Here is a 25,512-nt window from a genome sequence, read left to right as displayed (position 1 = left end):
AGGTTTATATACCTGCGACGCAGCTCGGGTCAGCCGGAATTTTATAGGCCCGATCTTACCTTTACCGATAGCAGGGATCCTACAGCTTAAAGCAAGTTAAATTCAATATTTTCAATACTTTTGTAATGCCTTTTGAAAAGAAATTTAAGACCAAGTGGACCAAAAAAACACAATTATAACAGACAAAACATAACACAAATATTTCTTGCACACAATACTTCGTGCCTCGTACACATTACCTGGCACAGCTTTTAGCCATGGCAAAAACATTTGCCACTTCTCATTAAATTGGCACTTTTCCATGGTCCAGTAAAGATCTCTGTCCGAAATTGCTATTTGTATTGTGGTTAGACCTAAGACATGCTCTGAAAAGCCCGACTGAAACCACATGACCATTTTGATAGATCTGTTATTGTTGTCACGCGGTGAATTATTGAAAAAGACAATAGAAAAATCTTACTAAATGTTTTGAGTTTAAACAAATCTCAATCTCATTATTGTGATCACATTTTTAAGACTTTCGGAAATTGGATTTAAGACATTTTAATGCCAATAAATGCCTTATTTTTAAAATAATAAATTCAATGCCTTTTAAGACTTTTCAAGGATCCGCAAGAACCCTGTATAGAAATGTAGCAAAATTTACACTTTCACAATTAACACCAATGAAAGGATTCAAATAGCTCACCACCCATGAAATTATAAAAAAAAGAAAGATTAAGCTGCTTTTGGAATTTCCGCACGGTTGCAAATGGCTGCCAAAGCAAAGATCTTATCTAACTGCTTACTAATCATGATAGGGGCTGCTGGCTAGGAAGCTTCAGCTTTTGCACAGTCAGCATGAGAAGCTTAGAAAGCAGTGAATGCACTGGAAAACAAAACCTCTTCTTGTGACTTCGGTCAGGGAACAAAAAGAGCCATCATTCTCAATTAGAGATGCCTTGCTGGCTAGGGCTGAGTTGGTCTCCCCTGGACTGTCTTGCTCAACCAGAAAAAGTGATTCCAGGAACAAAGAGAAACAAAAACAAGAAACGAAGGGTTCTTGATTGGACAATGGATTCTTTTCCTGTCTTGTCCGGGGTTTATCCTTACTTCCGCTACATGTTTAGCAATCGGGCCTAATTAAAAGTGTCACCGTAAGCGTTGAAACAGAGTTCAGCTCATTACTCACAACTGATAAATTCAACAAGATTAGCATTTTAAACAGAGCAAGATGAAACCGAGACTAGTGAAACAAATCACTTCAAAAAATACTCACTGGTATGTAGGAAGATGCTAACCATGGCAGGAGAGCTAGCGAAACGTCTTCATACCAAACAAAGGCTAACAACAATGTTTTTTTTAGCTTGTTCCATTGGGAAAACAAAAAATCCTACATTGTATCATGTTAAAATTATTTTTTAACAATAAAAATTAATATCGACTATTAATAGGTGACAGTCCTATTGCCATTTAAGGCTTACAAAGGAGATCCATAATCAGCCTTGTTTTGACCGGATTAATTTATCATAGAAAACGGGGCAAGTTAGTGTTTGGTCTCACATACCGGTATTATATCACTGCATTGTGTAGTGCATCTAAAAACCGTGTTAAAAAGCATAAGGAAGAATACAAACTACCAAGGCTCAAAAGGACCAAACTGCACTATTCATGCCACCCTTGTATATTTTGGTAGAGTAGTCTGTTAGGGACCTGTTGCAATTGGGGTTTTTGTGGGAGGGGGGAAGTTAGTCAGATTATCTTTCTTGTTAGCTATTTTATTATATTATTTTCTTGCGCATACTTCCACCAGTCCCTTGACCTGGTCCTGAGTTCACCTGTTTTGTTGACATTCCTATATCCTGTTCACTGTTATTCAATAGTCCTATTCAATACAGGCATTCTGATACCTTATGTTGTATCCTTTTTTTTTTGCTCCAGTGCACTCAGGCTCCCATGTTCCTGTTTGCAGTTATTTCTGATACTCGCCATTTTAAACCTGGTAACACCTAGTCTTATGAGTCGTAACAGTTAACATATCATCAGAATTTGATAGCGCATTGAATCTGGTGTCACCGACAAACTGTAAATCACACAATCGGTGTCATCCAAAGAATGGATTTAGCAGACACGTGCTGGTCTAGTGACAGGGTTAGGTTACGGGCCCAAGGGACCCATTTCGCTGTCAACGAGCGTACTCGACACAAAAGGTGTATGAACCGTCCCCAAACCGGTCACCAGAGTACTGTCAAGGGGAGGAGGCTGGGGTGCGCTCGCAACAATACGGCTTTGAATGTGCCAACACACACTAGCCCAGTGTCCACGTTCATCTCTGCTCTCATTGTAGAGCTTTTGTGGGGGCTCAGCACATCTTTGAGTACCGACACATTCACACGGACATCTATCTAGCTCCTGCTGACCGAACCTAAGACGAAAACACCCTCATGAATCCCTTGTAAAATGTGTAGCATGCTCCCCACATCCTCAAGGAAACTCGTTTATAAATGCTTACATTAAAATGGATTCTGTTTAACAGACATCTACTCTGTTGATTGCTTGTGGACATTATAACAACACAGACGGCTGAGGGGCAGGGTACATACCTTCGTTTGCTTCCTGCTGGATGACATGCACAATCAGTCATACAGAGTAGGATTCCAAAGCGGGGAGCCGGCGGAAGAGAAAAAGAGAAGCAGTTAGAATGATGAGACCTGCTAAACACATTACCTAAAAACTCCTGAATATTCCCCTTGTTTTGTGTTTATACACAAATCTGACTGTTATAGTCTCCTTTTGTTTACTGTCAAGCAGCATTTTCCAGGGCTGGTCAGTAGAGTTTGGGTTTATAGTTGGGCTGATGGAGCGTAAGCAAGAGAAAGGCTTTAACATTCAATGTCCCACTGACTATTTTGAGTATATAGATCTTCTGCCTGTGGACTTAACAAAGAGGCCAGGTTGAGGCTAGCTGCACCCAACATACCCAGATGCCAAAGCTAAAGACAAAAGGTTTTGCACTCTTTTGTCACTACTTTATATTCGTAATTCAATCCTGCACGGATCATCAAATCCCTGCATTAAGTGCCTGTCGACACATAAGAGGAAGTCGTCACGACGTACACCACATGTTGTGTTATCAGCTGCAATTCAAATATTGGAAGGAAACACTACACTTGAAGGCCACTGACAACTCTAGGAAGCATCCATTTTTAATATACTTTTTTGCAAGATAAGTGAAGTTTTGTAATTTCGGAGGAATGGATTAAGAACAATATTATATTATTTGAATACAGTACCAAAGTTCTGGGACAAATGCAATGGAGTTCTCATTTAACACAGGCAGTGGTGACCAAATTTAGGTGCCCTGCAATCTGCACACAAGAAATTGATACGATAATCGAACAATTAAAAAAATAGATCTCAGAAAATTGAACAACGCTGTAGTGCTAAAACGTGAATGAAGTAATATTTATTTGGAGCACTATTCCTAGTCAAATGGGCTAATTTTAGGTTTTGTTTTTCCTATTAAACTGGCATCTGTTGTGTATATATGTCATGATTACTGATGTGACTCAGCTGTACCCGGTCATTTGGCGCCACAAGCCGCGGGTTCTGATTGGCTCCCTGTCACTATTTGAACTCAGTCCTGTCAATCCTCTGTTGTCAGTCCGTCTGCGAACCTCAGTGCATACCAAGCAAGCCATTTTCGACCCTGACTACCACCGGTCCCGTTTTTGCTCCTATCTGTCTCCGGCTACGACCCGTTTTGATCCTAACTACGTCTGCTTTACCGTCTCGCCTTACGACCCTTTTTTGATCCCGACCACGTTTTTGATCCCGACCACGTTTTTGCTCTCAAGTCCCGGCTATCGACCTGTTTTTCCGTCTTTGACACCGCCATCGCTCGCTACGGATGATCCACTTCCGTGTTCGGATCACAATCCGAGTACGAGAGCGACTTGCTTCCCGCACCTAGCGAACACCGGATCGTGGGCGCAGCCCTTCCTCTTTCCTTTCATAAAACTTGTGAAAAACGTAACGCAATTGGGTCCTGTTTCTGTTCCGGTCCTGACAATATAATACTTTTCAAGTTTGCTTTTATTAAAAATTATATCGACCATAGAATGTAAGGATTCATCAGTCCCTGTAAATCACATTTTTTCCCAAATACTTGCAACGTAAACTTTCACCTTTCAAATTTTGTTAACCATTAAGCATTGGACAGTATCTGAAGCAACCAAACAGTTGTTTTATTAGTATATTGTTTATTTCCCATGAGTAAAAACATTCCATTAGTTATTTCACCATAAAAAAACAATGCCCCACCTTTCCAGACAAATGAAAAGGAAGATAAGATATGGGGATAAAAGATTGGTTTACCTTCAAAAAGCTCGATTGATTACAGATCTCCCAAAAATCAGGAAAGTGCAGCCAAATAATGGGTTGGGCGATTATTTTGTCCACCCTTAATAAAATGTCAATTGTTTTTTTAAATTGTTACATGTTCTTTACTTCTTTACAATATGTACATTTGTGTTTATGTTTTACTACAAATTACATATATAAAGTATAGTATTGCCTAAAAAGAGAACATTTTCTGTCTATGGAACAAAATTGTTTCTTCGCAATGTAAGAAACTTATAAGCCTAGTGCAGATGTACGACCCGAGAAGGAACTGAGCCTTGCAACGTTTCCCTGGCTGACTTTTGTCTGTACAGTATTCACGACCACATCTGGTATGTCGGGAATGCCGAGGAAGACAATGGAGCCAACTGTATCCAACCAGCTAAATATAAATTTTGATTGAGAAATCACTTCCTCGCTAATGACCAACATAAGATTTAGAATTATACATATTTAATTATATATATTTAATTATATATATTTAATTATATATATTTAATTATATATATTTAATTATATATATTTAATTATATACACACACATATATATATATATATATATATATATATATATATATATATATATATATACTGGACTGTCTCAGAAAATTAGAATATTGTGATAAAGTTCTTTATTTTCTGTAATGCAATTAAAAAAACAAAAATGTCATACATTCTGGATTCATTACACATCAACTGAACTATTTCAAGCCTTTTATTATTTTAATATTGCTGAATTTGGCTTACAGCTTAAGAAAACTCAAAAATCCTATCTCAAAATATTAGAATATCATGAAAAAGTATACAAGTAGGCTATTCAACTAATCACCTGAATCATCTAATTAACTCGAAAAACCTTGCAAGATTTCCTGAGCCTTAAAAACACTCAGCTTGGTTCAGTAAACTAAATCACAAGTATGGGAAGGACTGCTGATCTGACTGCTGTCCAGAGGACCATCATTGATACCCTCCATCAGGAGGGTAAGACACAAAAAGAAATTTCTCAAAGAGCAGGCTGTTCACAGAGTGCAGTTTCAAAGCATATCCACAAAAAGTCTGTTGGAAGGGAAAAATGTGGCCGGAAACGCTGCACAACCAAGAGAGATGACCGCAGCCTTAACAAAATTGTGAAGAAGAGCCGCTTCCAGAATTTGAGGGCGCTTCAAAGACAGTGGGCTGAAGCTGGAGTCCAGGTATCAAAAGCCACAGTTCACAGACGTGTCCGGGAAATGGGCTACAATAGCCGTATTCCCATGGTCAAGCCACTTCTGAACTCAAGACAACGGAAGAAGCGTCTGACTTGGGCTATGGAGAAGAAGCACTGGACAGTTGCAGAGTGGTCCAAAGTCCTCTTTTCAGACAAAAGCAAGTTTTGCATTTCATTTGGAAGTCAAGGCGCCAGAGTCTGGAGAAAGGCTGGAGAAGAGCAAAACCCAAGTTGCTTGAAATCCAGTGTGAAGTTTCCACAGTCAGCAATGGTTTGGGGAGCCATTTCAGCTGCTGGTGTTGGTCCACTGTTTCATCAAGTCCAGAGTAAATGCAACTGTGTACCAAGAGATTTTAGAGCACTACATGCTTCCATCTGCTGAAAAGCTCTATGGAGATGAGTATTTCATTTTCCAGCATGCTCTGGCACCTGCCCACAGTGCCAAAACCACCAGTAACTGGTGCACTGACCATGGCATCACTGTCCTTGATTGGCCTGCTAATTCCCCTGACCTGAACCCCATCGAGAATTTGTGGGGTATAGTTAAGAAGAAGATGAAAGACACCAGACCTACAAATGCAAATGAGCTGAAGGCCGCTATCGAAGCATCCTGGGCATCAATAACACCTCAGCAATGCCACAGGCTGATTGCCTCCATGACACGCCGGATTGATGCAGTAATCCGCGCAAAAGGATTCCCAACCAAGTACTGAGTGCATCAATGGACATTTTCAAATGTTTGATTTAGTTTTGCTGTTATAAAATTATTTTTTTTACTTGGTCTGAGGAAGTATTCTAATATTTTGAGATAGGATTTTTGAGTTTTTTTCAGCTGTAAGCCAAAATCAGCAATATTCAAATAATAAAAGGCTTGAAATAGTTCAGTTGATGTGTAATGAATCCAGAATGTATGACATTTTTGTTTTTTTAATTGTATTACAGAAAATAAAGAACTTTATCACAATATTCTAATTTTCTGAGACAGTCCAGTATATATATATATATATATATATATGTCAAGTCAAGTCATGTTTATTTGTGATGCCCTTAATCACAACGAGTCTCAAAGGTCTGCACAGACCACAGACTATTGCAAACTACAGACTATTATTACAGATTCCCCTGATCTAAAACCTACATGAAGGCAAGGAAAAACTCAAAAACCTCAACATGAGGAAAATAAGGAAACCTTTAGAAGGGACCGCAGATCAGGTCATCCCCCTTCCAGGATGACCAGGCTGCAATGGATGTTGCAATAACTAATATAATACACAGATATTGTAAATATGAAATATAGGTCATTCATAAGCTAGAGAATAAAAGTGTGTTTTCAGCCTAAATTTAACAGTTCCACTGAGGTTGCAGATCGAATCTCAGGGGGCAGAGCATTCCACATATATATATATATATATATATATATATATATATATATATATATATATATATATATATATATATATATATATATATATATATATATATATATATATATATATATATATATATATATATATATATATATATATATATATATATATATATATATATATATATATATATATATATATATATATATGTGTCACGGTTGCCATGGCGCCCAATAGGCCGCGCCTGTTTGTCAGGGTTGCCATGGAACCCAATTGGCCCTGCCCGTGTGGTGCCAGCTGCAGCTTGTTGAGAGATTGGCTCCCTGTCAGTATTTAAACTCTGTCCTGTCAGCCTCCTGTCGATCCATCTGTGAATCTCTGTTTTTACACGGCAAGCCCTTTTTCGCTTGTCCCGTTCTTTGCTCCTGTTTGTCTCCCGCTACGATCTGTTTTGAACTCGACCACGTTTGCTCTCCCGTCCCGAATTACGACCTGTTTTGATCTCAACCACGTCTGTTCTCCCGTCCCGAATAACGATCCGTTTTTTGATCTCGACTATGTCTACTCTCCTCTCCTGGCTTTCAACTTGTTTCCGATCCCGACCACGTTTTTTTGCTCTCCTGTCCCGGCTTCTGACCTGTTTTTTTTTCTGCTCCCTACACCGCCATCGCTCGACACGGAAGTGCCACTTCCGCGTTCAGAGCGACCTGCTTCCCACGACCAACGATCACCGGAGCGGGTGTGCAATCCTTTTCTTTCTTCCCAATAAAACTGTGAGAACCGTTACGCGAGTGGGTCTTGACAAAATATGGGTTTATATATTTTGTATTATATTTTAAAATTTGTGACTTGTACATTATTGTATGTGATGTTCTTCCCACCTGCCTCTATCACTTTAAGAGCTCCAAGTAAAGGTTCTGGTGCATTAGGAACCAGTTCTCCCAATCAGCCTCCAGATATAATCTTTTAATCTCACCAGAAATTTGACTGTGTCTTAACCATAAATCAATCTGCAATACTAATCTTATATAATAGGCGTAGAAAAAAAGAATACTTTGCATGTGATCATATCTATTGTTGAAAATAGAGCAAATGCTCAGCACTTCACTGATTTTTAATTGGCCATGAAATCAAGTCAGCCCAAATGCTGAATGAAGCTTATTCACGCCGATCCGGCGCCAGCCTTGGTGACTCGGTCACAAAGCTCAGATGTGGCAGCCTAGGGTGGTTTGATTAAAATTGAGCGTGAATGACATGTAGAGACTGGAGGGCTTATGTTGCGCTCCAGCGCACACAGACCACGGATACTAGTTCTGTGCGCTTTATTGCGTGTCGTGCAAAGTCTGTCTGCATGGTCGCGTGTTTGACATACAGAAAATATATCAACATGGCCCAAAGACACAGTTATAAACCCCCCAACCCCCAACGTTCTCACGTCAAGGTGATCTTATCGACCACATCTTTAGATCTCCAGTAGAAAGACTGAGTGAAATGTTATTTTGAACATTCTTTCTCTAAGGACTGTTGTGCACGTTTTTTTTTTCTGCAGCATCAAAATACTGTATGCTCTCCAAAATGAAGTTATGAAGGGTGGGAGTTGCTGCAGCAGAATCCCCCCGTGGATATGCAGTAGGATTAAGGCCACTGGGTCATTATGTTGTCAAAAATGTCCTCCTAGCCCAGCAGGAAACAAACACACAAGATTACAGTATGTATCATCCAGCAAGACTGAATCCATTGTGCAATTCCAAAAAAGTGGCTCTTAAGTGGAACAAAACAGAAATGCACGCTGATAGATGATCGCTTGTTACTAGCCTTGTTATAGGTTAGCAGAATTTGAGGCTCAACATTTGCACTCTGATTCAAACCAGCAGGCAAAAAGTTTTCATACAAAGATAAGAATCATATTTGTATAGCATTGTCATAGGAAACTGGAGTACAGTGTCTGGATAAATCTAACATAAGCGTGGGGAGTATATGCAAACCCCACACAGAAAGTCTGGTGTCCAGATTTGAATTGATAGGCAGACACACTGACCACAACCTAAGATTGTTTAATAATCAGGCACTAAATACTAATACAATGGGCTTTGTGTACACAGCATTATAAAATCTAGTCCTAACAAAAAACGAAATGAAACGTATCGCCTAATTGTGTAAAAATACACGGGTAATTTGTCTTTAAAGTCTCATTATGGCCACCAAAAAAATGATCACAAGTTGAAGACAGTGCAGCGCCAAGCTTCCTGGCCTAAATTTCAACCATAGGACAAAAAAGGTACAGGCTATGCTCCTTTAAAGTGGAAGTCACCCAAATAATAGCCACCAATAGTCGAAACACGGCACTTTAAAATGAGCGATCCTAAAGATTATTTAAAAACTTTTCTTAAATCTACAAAAAAAAAAGTCCCTAATAATCCAAATATATGCTACTATAACACAATTTTTTTTTTTGCAAATCCTTTGGATTTATTTCAACTTTAAAGAAAAGCTTAGTATTTAAAAATGTTAAGACACCTTCGAAGTTTTCTCACATTTACTCTAATATTGAATCAGCCGGTGTCCTTGTAGGTAGTAACACGTTTGATCATTCTTCAGCCATGAAGAAATTCTTTTATCTGTTGCTGTGTACTGTCTAAAATTAGTCCATATACAAAATGACAAATATATGAAGTGCGAAACTTCATCTGAAAATAGAACACCTGCACCAACAAGAGCCGATAGGGGTATCTCAGACTTTGCAAATAAAGTAATTTCAGATTTGTCATGGTTGCCATAGCGCCCAATTAGCCCCGCCCATGTGGCGCCAGCTGCAGCTTCTTTTTTATCTCGGCCACGTCTACTCTCTCCTGACTTTCGACTTGTTTCCGATCCCTACCACGTTTTTGCTCTATCCCGGCTTTGCTATCCCAGCTACAGACCCATTTTTTTCCGTTCCCAACACCGCCATCGCTCGCTACGGAAGCCCCACTTCCCATTCAGAGAGACCTGCTCCCCGCGTCCACCGGATCGTGTGTGCAATCCTTTCCCTTCTTCCCAATAAAACTGTGAGAAACCTTACGCGAGTGGGTCCTATCTCCGTTCTGGTCCTGACAAGATTAACATTTTAACAGTCTGACTAAATAATCTTGCACATCCAGTCGCACACAAACAGGAACAATACCACACGTACACCGACCACAGGAGATTCAGATTTCGCCTGAAAGCTAATACTCAAGCTCTCCAAACTGTTTAACCTCTTTTCAACCACATTTAGGACTCTCGCCTGACAACAGCTTTAAGACAATTCATATGACTATGTGCCAAACATAACATTGGGTTTTCTCAGCCTCCTAGTGTGTCTGTCAGGTTTTGCGTTTCGCACGCTGCACTCCTCTGCAAAAATAACAACCATTTGAAACATCAGCCTCTTGGATTTAGAATAAATTGAAGTCAACCGCCTTCATCTACTGACATAAAAAAATACCGAACAGTTTTGGGTGGGATTTTCTTGAGAAGTTACCATAAATTAGAACAACGCTTAAGCTGTTTTAGGGTAAGATTCATTTCTCGCATTAAATCTTGCCTCTGTAAAGCCTAGACAAGGTTGACCTGTCAATAAAAGTGGAAATAGTTTCAAAAGAGTTCGAGTTCTTGTGACCATTTGTCCATAGGTATGTTGCCCTAACGGGGCTTGAAACAATAAGGCTAAAATTAATCATAAGTTTAAGTTTCATTTATTTAAAAAGGGACAAGTATGCTCCATAAACTCATGTCACATACTATCAAGTAAAAGTACTGTTACTTTACAATAATATTACTCAACTAGAAGTAAAAGTATTCATCCAAATACTTACTTGAGTAAAAGTAAAACAGTACTTGGTGAAAAAATGACTCAAGTACTGAGTAACTGTAGCAACACTGTATTTATTAATTTATTTTAAAAACAACCGATCAAATGATCAAAGTCTAGCCCATGAACTCAAACAAAGGAGACATTGCATCTAGTAGCTGGTGTGTTGCACCCTTTTTAAGGGGAACATGCTTTCTATGTGAGGCCAGAGGTAGTACTCCTCTTCTGTGGTTTCATAGTCGGCATTGCTAAGCGACATTTTGGATCTGTTTTATCCGTAAACAATTTCCTCCACACTAAAGTTCAATATGGTCACGTGACGAGGTTGGTTCGTTTGATTGGTTGAACATGGAAATGCCTGGCGTAGTTCTGCATCAAAATAAATGGGCCTTAGCGGAGACACAGAGACGCGTACTTACGTGGAGGGGATTTTTTTAAGCAACGAAGTAACAACTTCAATGTTGCCTAATGTAGCAGAGTAAAAGTATAATTTTTTTCTCCACAAATATACTCAAGTGAAAGTAAAAGTATAGGGATTTAAAATTACTCCTAGAAGTACACATTTTCCCAAAACCTATTCAGGTAAATGTCACGGAGTAAATGTACTCTCTTACTCCCCACCTCTGCATACTATAACATTTTAGCCAAAGCTAATCCTCAATGGCTGTCACCAGAAGGGCTTTTACAGAAAAAACAAACATAAAATACACAATATTATAAAACAGCACAATTGCAGAGGCTATAGGTGGTCACATGTCTGACCTCTGATTAAAAAGTCTTTAAGTTTATGTTTGAAAAAAAAATGTGGTTCATTGTAAACACAAGTTTGTAGCTGAAAGTGAAACATGTCTTTACACAACTAGAATAAGTGCAGGATTTTTTGGCTGCAACTTAAAGCAAATAAGAACAACATATAAACTATAAAAAGTTGAGTTAAATCTACTAAGACCTCAGCTTTGACCCAACTCCTTTTGAGCAGCATTCATTTATTCCCTTGACACTGGCATGCAAATGGGAGTGGAAAGTCTCTGGAGAGATTTTCTGTCCAGTTACATAAATAAGTGTTTAAAGATACAATGAACCAGTTAATAACAAGTTAAAGATGTTTTATTTATTTGAGCAAGCTACTTTAATGTTTGCTTGGTAAGAAAAGATTGAAAAAGCAAGTGAATAAAGATAAGTATTGTCGAACATTCCCGAAAAGCTTGGCTAGACCCATGTCAGGTGGAGTTCTGCGTCAAAATAAATGGTCCTTAGCAGAGACAGACAGACGCGTGCTTACGTGGAGGAGATTTATCAAGGTACAAAGTAATGACTTTAATGTTGCCAAATGTAGCAGAGTAAAAGTACCATTTTTTTCATCTTCACATATTTACTCAAGTAAAAGTATAGGGATTTAGAAATACTAGAAGTACAAAATTTCCCAAAACTTACTCAAGTAAATGTACACTGTTCCTACCGACCTCTGGAAATAATCAGTAAGCCTGTGGATGTGTAGTTGTCAGCATTGTCACAGGGACATTTTGAACATATCCAAAATAAAACCTTTTGAACAATAGTGACAACTATGAATCATTTAAAATCAAAAACATAACGATGACCAGGGTTGGGTAGGGTTACTTTAATTGGATTACTTTCAATTACTTTTGGATTACTCCAATACCAAATATGCTAATAAAAGACAAAATAAACTAAATATGAAATGAAATTAAATGTGAATAAAATTATGACTCACAACACGTGGTAAGCTTTCTCTCCTGGCTTTGATCTCTTTGATCGCAAAACTAACATAAAATGCGACAGAAACAAAAGGAAAATAAATCCAAACAGCTTGCCAACATCATTATTGCCGTTCCATGTATTCCGTTACTCCCCAAGCCTGCACAAAATTTAGTCATTTTATTCATATTTAGTTTCTTTTGTCTTTTATCAACATATTTGGTATTGGAGTAATCCAAAAGTAATTGAAAGTAATCAAGTTAAAGTAACCCTACTCAACCCTGACGATGACACAAATAAATCATACTTCAACAATTGTCAAACCTGTGATAAAATGCAACATTTGCAATTGGTCCTCATTCAGTTATATAAAGTCCTATGAAACATTTATGTCAAAAGTCAAGAGATAACAAGAAAAGACAAAGAAAAGTTGTGCTAAATGCTAAGCTGTGTCACTATTTGTTTACAAATAACTGGGCATTGAGTCACCACCCAATACAAAAAGCTTCACTTTTACCATATATTCTATTTTTTGGTGGCTAATAGGATTGACAAATTTCCTTGACGGTACAAATAACGATCAATGAATAGTGGGGGAGAATTGCTAACCTTCCTTGGCAACAATGTAATCGGTTGATAAGTGTAATTTATGTTGGTTGGTAGGATCCCTTAATTACCAGGGTCGTAGGGGAACCATTTCCTTTGGTGTGTCTTGGGCAAGTACAACCTGGTGGTGCCCATCCCTCTTCATATGTTTCCACCTGGTCTCGAACCAGGAACCTTTCACATGTCAGGCAAATGTGTAAACCACTGCACTACGGAAACACTGTACAAACCTTAAAAGCGATTGTTTACATAGAACCTCAACTCTGAGTTGTGTATGAAATATGTAAACCTCAAAGGAAAAAAACACATGCATTTTTTCACATGTGCAACTTTTTGGGTGGCTGTGAAATATTTCTCATATGGTCATCAACCTCACTCCTCGGCAACGGCTGTCGCTCGGCAACCGCCCCGCAAACACAGAGCAAAGACAAATGGCCGGCCTTGTGAGTCAAAGTTCTGGCATGAAAGCCAAACTCTGGCTGTCAAAAACAGTCTCAACAGGAAGCAATACGCCGGATGCGCCCGCCCCCTCCGTGGCTGTCGGAGGATTTGACGCATGTCGAAGACAATCAAAGCTAGGGCTGCAGCGATTAGCTTCTCTGTCTCGAGCGGTAACGTAGATATACAGAAATTGCGTATTAAAACTTTTAAATTTTGGGAGCATCTTAGCCTGGATATGGCCAGTGGAAGGTACTTGCAAAGGTTGCAATAGAGACCTTGTGTATCATGGCAGTAGCGTGGTGACGCATGAACATTTAAAACCATATCGGGAAGATTCAAGTAACATTCAAGCCAATGGGGTTTTGGTGACATACAATGTACATTTTATACACATGTTTTTCGCTATAAAGGACATCTTGAGCATTATGTTAGACTGTGCCTGACAGACAACATTTGAAATTAAATGCATGCAGTCTTAAGAAGAGTTTCCCCTTTAAAACTGTTTGATTTTAAACTGTTTGAACTGTTCTTTAGTTGCAGACTTTGCAGTTAATTACTGAAAGTACTTCACAAAATGCACATATTTGTTTTATGTAATGTTCTACTACTACGAAATTACCTTGTTCTTGATATAAAGGAATAAAAAATGCTTACTGTATTTTAATACATTATTTATTGGCCTGTGCCTCAAGTGGACAGAGGTTTATTGATTAATTTATGTCACTACTTGACAGAGAACTCCGCCTTACTGGTTTTAGAAAAGGTATATTATATAATTTTTGTACAAATACGCAGTATCTTCAATAATAAAAAGATATATTTTCCATTGTACCCAATATTCTTGTGTTGATTATCAAATCAACTTCATGCTGAATTTAAGAAAAAAATCATTATCTGATTACTCGACTAATTCTTTCAATAGTTGGTGACTAGTTTATTTCAAATTGCAGCTCTAGTAGCAACAAGGTGGGTCTGAGAGCCACACATGTCGAATGATGCTCGTCCCCCGAGGCACTAAATCACTTTAACAGGCAGAATTTCGAAAGAGGAGTTCATCGATTTGTTTATTTCGATGCGACTTTCCCCCCATGCACAAGGGAAATCGTGAAATTTACTACCGAGAAACGCCTCTCTTGACCCTTTCTACTTATAGCTGTCACATGTTTGAATAGTTACAAGGTCACAAAAAGTCAATGGAGACGTATGTCACAAGAAAACCAAAATCTTGTAAATCTCTTGCTACAAAGACAGCTGATTCTCAGTTCACTCTGCAAGAGAAACCACATCTGGCAACAAAAGATGAAGGCCGCGATATTTTCTTCTTTCTGTGCAGAAAGATGAAAACAATAGGCAAACCCTGAAGCAAACATCTCTTTTGTGATTACAGATAATTTATGTGAACAGGATGTTTGATAGAATGTATTATTGGACCAGGGAGGTTTCTAAACATCTTACTACATGGAAATGTTGAGAAGTGACACAGGCAGGATAATAGAAAGACAAAAGAACCATTCCTGAGGGCGGTCACCGGGCAAGACCACATTGTCATTTGGAAAAAGGTTTGTTTTGTGTGCCAAAAATACATGATTATTCAATGTGCAGTGAATTTGAATGACGTCACTTTTAATGATAGTTTTGTAAATAACCAACTAGATGCAGTATATAAGAATACTATTAGTCTAAAACTGGTAACATACTTCTCTAAAACTCTTTAAAAGGTTTCATTTTTAAAATTGTCAATACAGTGGGACCGCTACACACGATAATTTTGATACACAAGTTTTTGTTACATTAATCTTGCCCGGTTTACAAAGGAAAATCCAGTTAAGTTAAACTCAAGGTTTTTTCATTTTCCTCATGTTGAGGTTTTTGAGTTTTTCCTTGCCCTTATGTGGGTTTTAGATCAGAGGATGGTGTAATAATAATCCATAGTTTGCAATAGACTGTGCAGCCCTTTGACAGGGCGTCACAAATAAACATGACTTGACTTGATTTGACTGATTTTTATCACTATTATTAATAATGGGAAGGAAATCTCAAAATCTTTGTCTCATAGGTGATTTTGTAAGCCTTAAAGGTACATTATGTAAGATTTGACCGCTAGATGTCAGTGTATTTTCTAATGCGAACAAAATCCAGTGTCAAATGATTATAGCGTAGCAGCAAGATGCCAGACAAAGAGCCGCAACTATTAGGTATGGATTCCGATATATAATCCATCCGTCCACCCATTATACGATCGCAATTTTTTTGCTGGATTTGCGATCATCCAGACATCAAGCGCTCGGTGCTACGACCACTCGGGAGTGTTTACTTAGCCTCGGACTGCTACGTCAACAAGACCCAGCGGCCTACAAAGCAGCGAAGCAGAGTGGCAAGAGAGCGGTGTGACCGGAGGAGGAAGCGAGGTTGTCGGGCCGGGCTAACCACTAGGCTAAAGGCTAAACCCTTCAAAACGCCTCTCCCATCCATTTTCCTCTCCAAAGTTCGCTCTCTGGACAATAAACTGGACCATTTACAACTGGAACTAACATCGAACCGCGAGATGACGAACTGCTGCGCTATAATTCTGACGAAGACATGGTTAAACTTATCCATCCCGGCTGACGCTCAAGGAAACTGTGCGGGTCAGATGTATCGACATTTCGTTCTGTATACACGTGTACACGAATGACAATAAAGAATATCTGAATCTGAATTATCTGCACCGCTTATCCTCAGAAGGGTCACGGGCGTGCTGGAGCCCATCCTAGCTGCCTTCGGGCAGTGGGCAGGGGACAGCCTGAACTCGTTCCCAGCCAGTCGCAGGGCACACAGAGACAGACAACTAGACACCTAGGGACAATTTGGAACGGCCAATTAACCTGACATGCATGTTTTTGGAATGTGGGAGGAAACCAGAGTGCCCGGAGGAAACCCATGCAAGCACGGGGAGAACATGCAAACTCCACACAGGAAAGTTCAATCCCATGACCTCAGAACTGTGCTGCACACGCGCTAACCACTGCGCCACCGTGCTGGTATATAAAAGAAATATAAATGTCTTGATCTATTGATATTTGTCAAATTTATCATTGGTATGATAGTTCGTTTATTTTTGCCTATTATTCAAATCAATGTTGTTTTACTGAATGAAGGTTTTTTGTACCACTAGGTGGCACTAAAAATGACACTGTTTTATCTCTAGTTTTTTTTTTTGGAAGGCATGTTGCAACATGACGCATTGTAATACCCTTTCAAGGGGTATTTCCTTGTCACAATGCCCCCGCCACTGAGTACCATCACCGACAGCAGCCTGAGGTGTTTCGCCACCTGTCTAACCTCCACTCGAGCATTGTCTCAAAGGTTTCTGTTCCCGTGTCAAATGTTCTGGTGTGTGTCAGCGCAACCTGGAGATGAAACCTGATAAGAACGATTAGGAACTTAAAGAAATGTAACCTGCAGCCCTGAGGTCCCCTCAAAAGCTGCGTGGCAGCTTAGGGATCACGAGAGTCGCTTTATGGCCAAAAATGAAGCTCAAACATCAAAGAAAATCCATCACATGCCTCTTAATTCTCAACCCGCTCCCATGTTTACTGTGTGGTCTGCAAAACATGTTTTCAAACGTTTTGGCACTTCGTGACATCATCTGCATCCCCAAACCAAATTCCACCTAAATATTTTTAGAAACAGAACAAGAATCGGCTCTCAATCGGTTCCCACTAGAGTGGGAAAATTCCCATGACTGTGTCCCCTGGAGCTGTATTTGGCACTCGAATACAGACTAAATCTGACACTTCTCCAGCACACAGAAACAGGTGTCTTCAAAACACGGGGGGAAAAAGCTTCTCTCGCAGCTTCACCACCAGCGAGAGATTCAAATTATAAGCTTTTGCAAAACCACTGCAGTCTAAACACATGGAGCCGAATCACCAGCAGCCTGTCAAGACAAATTCCACCTATTTTCTCACGTTGAATGTCAAAGTTGAAGCTATCAGGGTATCATTGCAACCAAAGAAATGACGGGAAATAAGAAAAACTTTGACTTCGTGTAAACACATATGGATTTGTTCCATAACCAGCATACCGATCGGAATGCAATATGGAACAAAATACAAACGTCATCTCGACAATAGCAACTAGCATCCAAAACGTCTTGGAAGAGTGAACTCTGCCAAGTGAAAATTGTTGGTTGGTGAGTTTTATAGAAGAGTTTGAAAATGTGCACATACTTTATAGTTGAACTATTTAAAGCAGGTTTATATGCTTTCCTGATTATCAAATTCAGGAATATTACAAGAGTGTTTTAGGTTTCTAACACAATAATCTTACAATTTATAATTTCGAAATGGACGATAAAGGGTCAGGCCGATTATCAGCGCCAAGATTTTTAATGAACACCATACAATTTATCAATGTATACGCGTGGTTACATTTTGAAACTGTTGATTCATTTATTCCTCTGTAAAAAAAATACATTTGCAGATTTTCCCTACTCTATGGATTATCTTGAGACATTAGCTTAATTATCTAAAATGAAAGATGGCAGACAAAATCGGATGCATCAAACATTCAGATAGTTTTTTGTATTTTTATTTGATTTTACTCCATTTTTCTGTCACGGTTGCCATGGCGCCCAATTGGCCCCGCCCGTGTGGCGCCAGCTGCGGCTCGTTGACAGTTTGGCTTCCCTTTTATTTAAGCTCAGTGCTCTCACTTACACTTTGTCAGTCCGCCAACGAACCTCTACACCCGCAAAATGTGGGTTTTTGACTCTGTCCGGTTTCCTGCTGATTTCCTGTCCAGTAATTTTCCTGCCAATTTTGTCCTGTCTAATATTGATCTTCAGTTTCGTTCCCGTCTAGTTTGTCCTGTTTAATTTCAATATCCAGTTTTGATATCAATCCTGCCCTTCCCGTCCTGTCCAATATCGACCCTATCTGTCCGATATCTGCTCGTGCAATTGGTAACGATCTTGTCAGCCGCTGGCCTCCTGTCATTCCACGCCTGACTGCTGCCTTACATCTTCCGCCCAACAATTGCCGAATCACTGGCGTTTGGGTTGTCGTGCATGACTGCCCCATTTCCCGTAATATGAAAGCTTGTGTGAGAAACGTCACGCATCTGGGTTCCCCTCCTGTTTTGGTTCATGACATTTTTTGACTATTTCAAGTAAGAAAAACTTGTATTGTATTTCTCAATTTATTAGAGAAAGAAGTGAAAATAAAATGCAATCATTTAACAATTTGACAACCTATTTTATGAGGTAATGGTTAAAAATATATGAAAAAAAGACCAAAAAGAGTTTGTAAAAAAAATTCAAAATATTGTAAAAGTAACAGAAATAATGTCATGGTTTCGGATTTGGATCACCTGTGCCTGTTCATTTGGCATCAGCCGCTGCGGGCTATCTGATCCCTTTTTAAGCCCAGTCCTTTCACTCGCCTGTTGTCAGTCCGTCAGCAAACCTCCGTTGTTACAAGGCAGGCATTTTGACCCTGACTCCCGCCTGTCCCGTTTTTGTACCCGTTTTTCCACCTGTCCGTTCCTGATCTCCCCGTTTGTCTCCGGCTACGACCCGTTTTTTGATCCCGACCACGTTTTTGCTCTCCTGTCCCGGCTATTGACCGGTTTTTCCGTCCCTGACACTGCCATCTCCCGCTACGGAAGATCCACTTCCGTATTCGGATCAAAATCTGATTGCGAGAGTGACTTGCTTCCCGCGTCCAGCGAGCACCGGATCGCGGGCGCTGCCCTTCCTCTTTCTATTCAATAAACTTGTGGTGAACGCTACGCATTTGGGTCCTGATTCCGTTCTGGTCTTGACAAATAATACTTCAAATGAGCAGTTTTCTGAAAAGAGGCAATATTTTATAGTGTATTAAATTACAGTTTTAATTATTTACTTACTGTTATTTTTTTTAATTAACTTTATGAAAGATGAGATGATTTTTGTTGTAAGTTAAAACTAATGTACCGGTGACTAAAACTGTGGAATTTCATTGGTTGGTTGGTTGGATCCCTTAACCACAAGGGTCATAGGTGCACCATTTCCTGTGGTGTGTCTTGGGTAAGTACATCCTGGTGGCGCCCATCCCTCCACCCAGTCTCGAACCGGGGATCTTTCGCGTATTTTAGTTTGAAAAACTAAATATACAGATATTGTTGAAAATAGGAAGGACGCTCTTAAAATTTGAATTCTGGTTTTTGGGACAAGCTGATGACTCAGGTGTTGATAAAACAAAGTCCTCTTGGAAAATTTGGCTTTACGTGAGCATTTTGGGCAAGACAGCTACACAGAGAGCAACGGATAACGATTCAAACTCATAACCAAGGCAATTGAGCATAAGTTGCCAGCACTTATATCAGATAAATCAACTACTACACTGCCAGTAACCCAATTGTGCCAGAGATTAGTTCTCTTTCTTAGATTAAAATTCCACTATATGACGGCCTTGCAACACCTACAAAGTAATTGCTTGAACATAAAACAGCATTAAACTAATTTCATTTTTTTTTACATCGAGTCTGTGTGCGATCCATTTATACAGCATCAATTCCCCGACTTTAAATGCCCATCCTCTAGCGCAGCACCCTTAACTGAAATTGGCACAACGGTAATACCTTGAGAAATTTGTCGGCTAGGTTCAAGCGTGTCACAATCGTTCTGCTGAGCTCATGGATATTGGAACCTTAACCTCAGATGAGACAACATCTCAAATTGCATGCAGATGGAGGTCACGTCACACATCCTTAACAACTTTTCAAACGGATATTGAGAGGAAGACATCAAACTCCCACACACAAATTGTCTCAATAACTTACATAGCTCGGACTAGTCAAATGTGACATTCCATTTTTTTTGTGTATGTGGAATATAAATAGAGAAGCAATGTCTATCTCTTTTTTTAATCACTAGAGTAGACAACTATTAGCATCCTGTGATCAACTGAAAATTATCATCATGGCTTAAATCTCTGGTAAGAGAGCCGTGATTTTTGTGTTACCCAAGCAACTGTTTGAGGAAGTTAAAGTTAACTTACAATAACTAGAGCGGTAGCAACTTGCTGTCAACTGAAACTGTCATCACAGATCAGATCTCTGATAATAACCAATCACGGCACAGCTTCAAAAACAAGTAAGCCGTGATTGGCATTTACCCAACCAACAGGGATGTCTCATCTCATCTCATTAGCTGCACCGCTTATCCTCAGTAGGGTCGCGGGGGTGCGGGAGCCAATCCCAGCAATCATCGGGCAGTGGGCAGAGGACACCCTGAACTGATTGCCAGCCAATCGCAGAAATATCAAGATTCAAACCAAAAACCTTGCAACTTTGAGGCTGATGTGCAAACCAACACACTACATCATGGTTGTCAAACTCATTTTAACTCGGGGGCCACATGATAGAACAAACACTCTCTCAGGGGGCGGAATAGTAGGTTAGAGAGAAAGAAAAAGAGAAAGAAATAAGAAAAAGAGAGGGAGAGAAAAAGAGAGGGTGGGACAAAGAAAGAGAAAAGGGTGAAAGAAAGGGGGGAAGAGAAAGAGATAGAGAGAGCGAGGTAGAACATGAAAAGATAAATATGAATAACCTATATTTCATGTTGACAATATATCTGTATTATTTGCCGTTATGTAGGTTTTAGATCAGGGTATGGTGTAATAATAGTCCGTGGTTTGCAATAATCTGTGGTCTGTGCAGCCCTTTAAGATTCTTTGTGATTAAGGGCTATACAAATAAACATGACTTGAAATAAACATAAAAAGAGAAATAGTGAGAGAAGTGGAAAGAAAGAGAGAGAAAGAAAGCCAAAGAAAAATAGAAAGAGAGAAAGAGAATGAGAGAAAAGAGAAGAAGAGAAAGAGAAAAGGGGAGAAAGGGAGAGGGGAAAGCAACAGAGAAAGAGAGAAAAGAGAGAAGAGTAAAAAAGGAAGAGAGAGCAAAAGAAGGTAAAAATACACAGAGACAGAAGAGAGAGAGGGGGGGGGGGGAGAGAGAGAGACAGATACAGAGACAGAGAAAGAAATACAAGTACAGTGTCTTTGTAAGAGGCACTTGGCTTTGGCAACATCAACTGGACATATTTCGACCTGCAGCTCGTTTTTCTCTCGCGCTTCCCTGAGTGTAGCCTCGCGGGCCGGATTAAATCCCTTAGTGGGCCTGATCCGCCTCACGGGCCGCCCGTTTGACACCCAGTTTGACTACATTGTTATTAGCAAGTAACAGGAAGAGGGGCTGTGCAAGTTATTTGTGCACTTGCACTTGGGGGTCAGACGTTTACATAACACCCCTGGAGCCCCCTGGGAGCTCCAAATATCTGGTGACACTCAAACCAAGCACAGTAATCCAAACTTTCTTTTACAGGAAGCCCCCCATGCCGCCCCCCCGGAATTCGAACAAAACCCCACTGGAATGATGCTCATGTCAACAAAAAAAGAGTTTTTGTTTTATGGTATTTGTTTTACCTGTTTTCTCCTTTTGCGTTGGAGGGCGGCGCGTGAAGAACCGTTTGGTTGTCCTCCATGTCCACCACGCATTTTGTATTCAGCTCAATTTCTGCACCAAGACATTTTGTTTTGCAAAACAAATCAGTTGAAGACGAAGAGTGAAGTAAAAAGGCGTCTTCGTTCTCGGTAGATTCAACTAAGTGGCGCCCTTTTGAATCTTCAAAAGTTGGCGAGTTCGCCCAAAAAAATGGAAAAGGTTTTTGAAAAGTCTTACCTCTGCGGTTCATGGGCCGAACTCTCACGGCAACTTTAACCTTGGTATCCGACATTTTTCGTCCGCTTTTGAGACCGTCTGGAGGAAAAAGACGAGAAGTCCGTGAGGCGAAAGGCGACGGAATAAGAGTGTTAAAAATCGCCTCAAAGCGTCCGAGCGTCAAAGTAAAGAGCCTGTGTTCGTCTTTGATAATCCATTGGCTTTGGTTTTTTTGTTTCTTTTACGAGCAGTCCTCGACTTCGCTCCAAGACAGCATCCCCACCGCCATCTTCCTCCACGGACCCGCCTCGGAGCTCCGCGGCTCTGGTCTGCTCTCGTCTGGCAGACTGTGGAGGCTGCAGTACCACAAGGGGGACAAACCCTTTTTTTTTCTTTTTTTTCGACGATGTGCACTCAACAGGGACCAGACCCTGATTGGTGGGAAGAAGACGACTAACGCACGTGACCGGACGTCAGAACACCCGCCCGGGAGTTTCTTTTTACCCCATACGGTTCACAGATCCCGTGACCGCCGTTTCCTGTGGTGTGTCTCGGGCAAGCACAGCCTGGCGGTTCCCATCTCTCTCCAGGCTGTTATTCTGGGTAGAGGGTTGCTCCACATCATGAAATTGATAGATGAATAAGCCTCCTGATTGGACTGAGATACAGCACCTTCATCATCTGGTCGCTGTTGTTTTTTTGTTGTTGTTGTAAAGCGTCATCCCGCTCTTCAGAGATTTGCAGGTTTTTGGCTGTGGCGTAGGTGGGACGATACAGTACTGATGCTGTCACGGTTGCCCATTGCCCTCAATTGGCCCCGCCCGTTTGGCGCCAGCTGCCACTCGTTACCTGATTGGCTTTCCTCCTTTTCAAGCTCAGTGCTCTCACACACCCTTTGTCAGTCCGTCAACAAAACTCTGCACCCGCAGGGAGTGTGTTTTGATCTTGTCCGGTTTCCTGCTTGTGTATCCTGTCCGGTATCGAGCCCGTCTGTCCAGCATTGGCTCGTGTATCTGGTATTGGCGGCTGCGCATGGATACATGCTTGCGGCTAGCTCTCCAGCTAATCTTCTATTTATTGCCGTTCTCTTGTCTTTTTTGCTTTCACTTTTGGACACATGTGTGGCCAAAAACACTTACAGTAGGGACGAACTTATACGGTTGGGTGGGCGTCTAAATTTCGATTTTTCGGGCACTTTTTATACCGCCCATGATATACCGAGCGAACTTCAAAGAGACCCGGCATCCTTGTGGACAGCTATTCCTCTTAATAAACGTCGCCGAAGGCGCCGTAAAGAAAGGACACAGAAGCGTGGTTGCCGTGCAGGTAGATGTGTGAAGCGTGTGAAGTCCAAGCAGCAAGATGGACGCGAGGATGGACGCGAGGATGTAACTAATTCCACCATTCATTCCTCGCCGGACAACCGACGCTTTAAACTCAGCGCTCACGAGCGGCCACAACGCCGGGAGCTTTTGAAGATCTCGACAAAGACTACAAAGAGTTCAGCTAAGTCAAATGATTCAGCAAAGCTGAAATTTGGTCTGTTAAATATTAGATCGCTTGCTCCAAAAGCTTTACTTGTTGATAACATTATTCGTGATTATAAACTTAACTGTATGGGTCTTTGTGAAACGTGGTTACGCCCGGATGAGCACTTAGCGCTAAATTATGCCTCTCCCCCAGACTACGAGAGTAGTCATATAGCACGCACGCTGAAAAGAGGTGGTGGTGTTGCGCTAATCTCTGAAAAATCGCTCAAATTTAATACACGTACCTCTAATAATTACAAAACGTTTGAGGCTCTTGTGATGCGGTCCCCTCAATTGTCAATTGATGTAATAACTATCTATCGTGCACCTGGGCCATACACAACTTTCTTAGACGAATTTGCTGAACTTTTGTCTGAACTAGTAACCTATGCAGACAAAATTATAATTATGGGAGACTTTAACATTCATATGAACTCCCCACACAGTTCACTTACTATTGCGTTTAGTTCTCTAATTGATGCATTTGGTTTTACTCAACTGGTTGACTTGCCAACCCATAAAAATGGGAACACGCTAGACTTGATTCTGACTCGAGGAGTTTTAACCTCAAACATTATGGTTCTACCGTGTACTACTGTTATCTCTGATCATTATTTAGTGACATTTGAGGTGCTAACTAAATGTAGACTTAATAAAGCTGAGGGATTTAGCGGACGCAATATAAGCACTGGCACAGTTTCTGAGCTCTTTGAACTCCTTCCTGGAGCAGTTGCGTCCTTTCCTAAATACAATGGCTCGATTGACTCACTCATGAATGAGTTCAATACCACCCTGACTAGTGTGCTGGATTCAATAGCGCCCATAAAACTAAAATCACGTCCTAAAAGACGCACACCTTGGTTTACTGATGAAACTAGAGCCCTTAAAAAAGAATGCAGGAAATGGGAGAGAAAATGGCGCGCTACCAAGCTTGAGGTTTTCCATCAAACCTGGTGTGACAGCTTGTTAAAGTATAAAGCGGCCCTTGCCTCTGCTAAATCGGCCTACCTTTCGAAGGTGATTGCGTCTCAAAAGAACAACCCCAAAGCCCTTTTTGACACTGTAGCATCGCTTACAAGGCAACAGGCTATCGCAGACAGTTCGACACACTCTGCTCAGGACTTAATGGTCTTCTTCACTAAGAAGATTCAATGCATACAGGAAGAAATTGCAAAAGATATTGTTAGTACCACACGTATTAAAGGACTGAAATTTACAGATGCACGACAGGGTGGCTGCCCTGGGAAAATGGCCGGTTTTAGTGAACTGTCACTTGATGATCTCAAACAAGTGGTGAATGCGGCCAAACCGACGACTTGCCAGTTCGACCCTCTCCCAGGTTCACTTATTAAAAGTCTTTTTAGCGTCCTTGGGCCTTCAGTTCTAAATATTATAAATACATCACTCTCCTCAGGTGTAGTTCCAGCAGCTTTTAAGTCCGCCGTTATTAAACCCACACTGAAACGACCCAACCTTGATCCAGAAATATTAAGTAATTACAGACCTGTGTCAAACCTACCTTTCCTCTCTAAAGTACTCGAAAGAGTAGTGGCACAGCAGCTGAATGCTTTCATATCGGAGAATAACCTTTTTGAATCCATGCAATCAGGATTCAGGGCTAACCACTCTACTGAGACAGCTCTGATCAAGGTAACAAATGATCTCCTAATGTCAATGGATTCTGGCGCTTCATCACTTTTGCTGCTGCTGGATCTTAGTGCTGCTTTTGACACAGTGCGCCACAATATCC

At 40.5% G+C, this 25,512-nt stretch overlaps 1 protein-coding gene and 1 non-coding gene across 5 annotated transcripts in view; both read right to left on the bottom strand.

Moving 5' to 3' along the window:
• kif13a (kinesin family member 13A) overlaps positions 1 to 22,549 on the bottom strand; it is a 72,214-nt gene extending 49,665 nt beyond the window's left edge. For all 4 annotated transcript variants that reach the window (XM_088327284.1, XM_088327286.1, XM_088327285.1 and 1 more), the window contains exons 1-3: positions 22,255 to 22,549; positions 21,999 to 22,089; positions 2,583 to 2,598 (exon numbers count right to left, since the gene is read on the bottom strand). In XM_088327284.1, coding sequence (XP_088183410.1) covers positions 2,583 to 2,598; positions 21,999 to 22,089; positions 22,255 to 22,309 — 162 coding nt within the window. In that variant the 5' untranslated portion in view covers positions 22,310 to 22,549. The remainder of the gene's footprint in view (positions 1 to 2,582; positions 2,599 to 21,998; positions 22,090 to 22,254) is intronic.
• Positions 13,257 to 13,329, bottom strand: trnav-gac (transfer RNA valine (anticodon GAC)). Its single transcript has one exon. It is a non-coding gene; the product is annotated as a tRNA-Val (tRNA).
• Positions 22,550 to 25,512: the final 2,963 nt, after the last annotated feature.

The sequence above is a fragment of the Urocampus carinirostris genome, chromosome 2, assembly GCF_059441175.1.
Source record: "Urocampus carinirostris isolate Australia breed hairy pipefish chromosome 2, RoL_Ucar_1.0, whole genome shotgun sequence".
Lineage (NCBI taxonomy): Eukaryota > Metazoa > Chordata > Actinopteri > Syngnathiformes > Syngnathidae > Urocampus > Urocampus carinirostris.
Note: the sequence above shows the minus strand (reverse complement) of the source record. Positions and strands in the feature narration are given on the sequence as shown.